Genomic DNA, 836 nt, shown 5'->3' on the forward strand with positions numbered 1-836 from the left:
TACAGACTTACAAAGCCTGCTCTACTCTGGCGTTGACCAGATGACAAGGACATGTGGTTACTTGAGGGAGGCTGCACTGCCAAGAGCTAAAAGCTCGCAGCTAGAGGGATTTGAAAACAACAACTACAACAACTACAACTACAACAACTACAACAACAACAACAACAACAACTACAACTACAACTACAACATTTATTTCCTCGAAAAATTTCCTTCAGGATGTTCCCTCTGTGTTTTTTCAGGCGGTCCTGGCAGTGGGAAAGGCACGCAGTGTGAGAAGATCACTGCTCGCTACCCCGACATCGTGCACCTGTCCATGGGAGACATTCTACGCAAACAGATCTCAGAACGAGGCTCGGCGGACGAGAAGTGGGGCATGATCACCAAGCTGTTGAAGGAGGGAGAGATGGCGCCTGTGGTACGACGCCAGTAATGTGTAGCCTGCTCACAAAATTAGTTACTTCTCAGATTCGAGACCTAAGGAAATAGATACATCGCGCTTGTAGGCGAAGTTTTCACAATTTATAAGTATGAAATAATAAAAGGCATGTTATACTTAAAGAATATGGCATCCATAGAAAATCTACAAATTTGACCCTAGTGTAGATTTTTGGCCAATATCTCCGTTTGTGGATTGCGAGAAGTGACTCATTTTGTCAGCACGCCACACAGTCGACTTTTCCTTCTTGTGTCTGTTCTGTTGGATTCTTACATCTGTCTCCCCTTACACTTACAGTGTGGGTGGTTGGAGGGTGCTCTGGTGTGGTTTGCTTCTTCTTTCCTATCAAACATCTATCGTCCTGATCTCTTCTCCTTCTTTCCTATCAAACATCTAT

The 836-nt window shown here is 44.4% G+C and overlaps 1 protein-coding gene across 1 annotated transcript in view; it reads left to right on the forward strand.

Moving 5' to 3' along the window:
* The window catches only part of LOC101861621, a gene marked incomplete at its 3' end in the record, with an annotated part of 18,680 nt that overhangs the window by 14,299 nt on the left and 3,545 nt on the right, over positions 1-836 (forward strand). The window contains 1 exon segment of the mRNA XM_013089169.2: positions 243-418. Coding sequence (XP_012944623.1) covers positions 243-418 — 176 coding nt within the window.

The sequence above is a fragment of the Aplysia californica genome, unplaced genomic scaffold, assembly GCF_000002075.1.
Source record: "Aplysia californica isolate F4 #8 unplaced genomic scaffold, AplCal3.0 scaffold00886, whole genome shotgun sequence".
Lineage (NCBI taxonomy): Eukaryota > Metazoa > Mollusca > Gastropoda > Aplysiida > Aplysiidae > Aplysia > Aplysia californica.